This window comes from Lactuca virosa, chromosome 2, assembly GCF_052849685.1.
Source record: "Lactuca virosa cultivar CGN04683 chromosome 2, Lactuca_virosa_CGN04683_v6, whole genome shotgun sequence".
Lineage (NCBI taxonomy): Eukaryota > Viridiplantae > Streptophyta > Magnoliopsida > Asterales > Asteraceae > Lactuca > Lactuca virosa.
In genome coordinates this window covers 179178422-179181597 of record NC_136427.1, presented here as the reverse complement: position 1 = coordinate 179181597, position 3176 = coordinate 179178422, and the positions used below count along the sequence as shown (strand labels likewise).

Here is a 3176-nt window from a genome sequence, read left to right as displayed (position 1 = left end):
TCACAGGTTTTGAAGGTACTCCTGAGGGTGTGTCAGTCGATGTTGTAGATGATCTTGGTGTTGGAGGTAATGTTGACGATTTGGTTGGTGATGATGATGGAGGTGCTAGTGGTGGTGAGCCTGCTGGTGGGCTTGTTTGCGGTGGTGGCGGTGAGCCTGCTGGTGGAGTTGGCAGTGGTGATGGACATGCTGGTGGTACTGAGGAAGATGGTGAACGTGCTGGTGGAAAAGGTGCTCCTGCACCATGTGCTACCCCTTCTGGGGCGTGAAAATCTTTTATTTACTTGTTTCTTGTTGTTTGACTAGGCACTTCTTGGGTTTGGCTTGGTTGACCCTTTTTTGTTTTGTATTGCTGTTGTGGCCCGTAGGCCGTGTTGAGCTAGACATGTTTGTTTGATATACATTGGTTTTGTTGGTTTTTGTATTGCTCTAAACGCCCTTAGTGTTTGCATGTTGATTCAAGATTAGTACATTGGTGCGTTTAATACTCTAAGTATTCAACCTCAATACACTGAGTATGAGGGTTATTATTCTTAATACACTAAGTATTTGATCATCAATACACTGAGTATGAGAGTTTGTTCTTGATACACTAAGTATTTAATCATCAATACACTGAGTATGAGAGTTTGTTCTTGATACACTATGTATAAATCATCAATACACTGAGTATGATGGTTTACGCTTAATACACTGAGTATTTATCCATCAATACACTAAGTATGATAGTTTGAGCTCAATACACTAAGTATTTAAGCCTGGAGAGTTTGCTTTTTAACACACTAAGTATTGCATCGAGCACTATGATTATATAATCTACTCTTGACATGTTGAGTGGAGGAATCTGTTCTTGCCAATCTTTAAGCACTAAGCAAAGCTGCTTGTCTGGGCATTTTGACTCTTTGGTACTGCTCATCCGACCTGGTAGGGCTTGTCATAAGTAAAACTTCCTTAAGTTCTTTGCGTTCCAGGTCCTTGGGATTTCTCTCCCTTCCATTGTTTCCAACGCATATGCTCCGCTGCGATTTGCCTGGCCCCTCCCATATGGGGCCTAGTTTGCCTTGTGGTTGGGCTCGACTTGACTCATTCTACTTAACACATATTTTCATACTTTGAAAGCTTTTTTCCCTGAATCTTTGGATGTAATATTTCTCTACAGCATGCTTGTACGCGGCCTGCCGTACACCTGACCGTTCTTGTCGCTCTTCAAGGAGGTCTAGACTTAGCCTCAAGTCTTGGGAGTTAGTTTCCTCCTCAACGTGGATTGTCCTCAAACTGCCTATTGTCAATTCTTCCGGGAGCATCGCCTCTACCCCATATGTCAGGCTGAACGGGGTTTCTTGTGTGCCTGTTCTTGGCGTTGTCCGGTACGACCATAGCACTGTTGGCAGTTCCTCGGCCCAGTTCCCTTTAGCTTTCCCTAGTCATTTCTTGATTCCATTTACGATCGCCTGATTGGATACTTCTTTTTTCCCATTCGTCTGGGGGTGTGCTACCGACGTAAACCGCTGAGTGATCGCTTTACCAATGCACCGATCTCTGAATGGATTTTCGGCGAACTGCAGCCTGTTATTGCTGATGACTGTCTTGGGCGTTCTGAATCTAGTCAGTATGTTTTTCCATACGAATTTGATTATCTGTCTTCCTGATATGCACGCTAATGGCTCAGCCTCAATCCATTTTGTGGAGTATCCACCGCGGCCACCATGTACTTGAGTTTCCCCGGGGCCTCTGGGAACGGTCCTACGGTGTCTATCCCCCACTGACAGAATGGCCATGGGCTGGATATGTTGGTCAGGGGAACCGGGGGGTTTCCTCGGATTGGGGAATACGCTTGGCATTCCTCGCACTTCTTTTTTAATTCTACCGCGTCTTGGTGCGTAGTGAGCCAGTAAATTCCCATGCGGAGCACTTTCCCTGTTAGAGCGTGTGCCCCCTCGTACGCGCCTGCCTGGCCCGCATGCGCCTCCTGGAGTGCTTCTCTTCCCCTTGCTTCATCCACACACCTTAACCAGGGCGTCGTGAACCCTTTTCGGTATAGTTCCCCGTTCACAATCGCGTATGAGGGTGCCTTTATGCGTACCTTTCTAACTTCTTCATGGTTATCTAGCAAGATGCCTTGTTGTAGGTATTCAATCAGTGGGGTCATCTACGTGTGTCTAGCCGCTGTTAAGGCGTTCACTTGTCGTTCGTCTATACTTCTCTCCTTAAGTACCTCGACTAGGACCTTCTTGGATAAGCGTTCGAAGCATGTTGATGCCATTTTGCTCAGGGCGTCTGCCCTCCTGGTTTCGCTTCTTGGTATCTGCTTGATCGTAAATTCTTTAAAGGATTTAGTAAGTTGTTGCGCTATCTTGACATATTTCTCCATCCATTTGTCCTTTGCTTCGAAGCTCCCATTAATTTGGTTGGCGGCCAGCCTCGAATCTGTTAACGTCGTTACTGCTTCTGCCCCCATTTGTTTGGCCAGCCGTAGACCGGTGAGTAGGGCTTCGTACTTCGCTTCATTGTTTGAGGTGTGGAAGTCGAACCGGAGAGCATATGTGACCTCTTCTCCTTCCGGGCTAGTTAGGATCAGACCTGCCCCTTAGCCTTCTCTGCTGGACGCCCCATCCGTATATAGCGTCTACTTCCGGCTATCCTTCAGGGTTTTCTCTGCCGCGGGCACTTCTTCTCGGGTCATGCCTTCTCCCCCCGGGGATTTCGAGCAAAAAGTCAGCAGGTGCCTGCCCTTTGATGCTTGTTCGTGGGCGGTAGCTTATGTCGTTCTCGTCCAACTCGATTGCCCATTTTGTGAGTCGACCCGAGGTCTCCGGCTTGAGCAATATTTGTTTGATCGGGCAATTTGTCAAGACTTCGATCTGATGTGCTTGAAAATAGCGCCTTAGTCATCGTGCAGCGTAGATGAGCGAGAGCACCATCTTTTCAAGGGCGGGGTAGTTGAGTTCGGGACCCTGCAGTGCTCGGCTGAAGAAATAAACTGGCTTTTGTTCTCCTTCCCTTTCTACGACCAGTACGGATGATATGCCTTCGGCTGAGGTTGAGAGGTATACTTGCAACGTCTCGGCCGGGATAGGGCTTGCCAGCGTGGGTAGCTTATGCAAAGCTTTTTTGATTTGCTGGAGGGCTGCCTCCGCTGCCGCTGTCCATTGAAAGTTGATTTTCTCAATGCATCC

At 47.6% G+C, this 3176-nt stretch overlaps 1 protein-coding gene across 1 annotated transcript; it reads right to left on the bottom strand.

Annotated features, from left to right (window-relative positions):
* Positions 1-1657: 1657 nt before the first annotated feature.
* LOC145157998 (uncharacterized) lies at positions 1658-2149 on the bottom strand. The gene has a single exon (XM_079076965.1). It carries the CDS (start codon positions 2147-2149, stop codon positions 1658-1660), a length of 492 nt encoding a protein of 163 aa, XP_078933091.1.
* Positions 2150-3176: the final 1027 nt, after the last annotated feature.

Coding starts and splice junctions, on each gene's coding strand:
- LOC145157998 (XM_079076965.1), bottom strand. CDS start 2,149: ATGACCCCACTGATTGAATACCTACAACAAGGCATCTTGCTAGATAAC.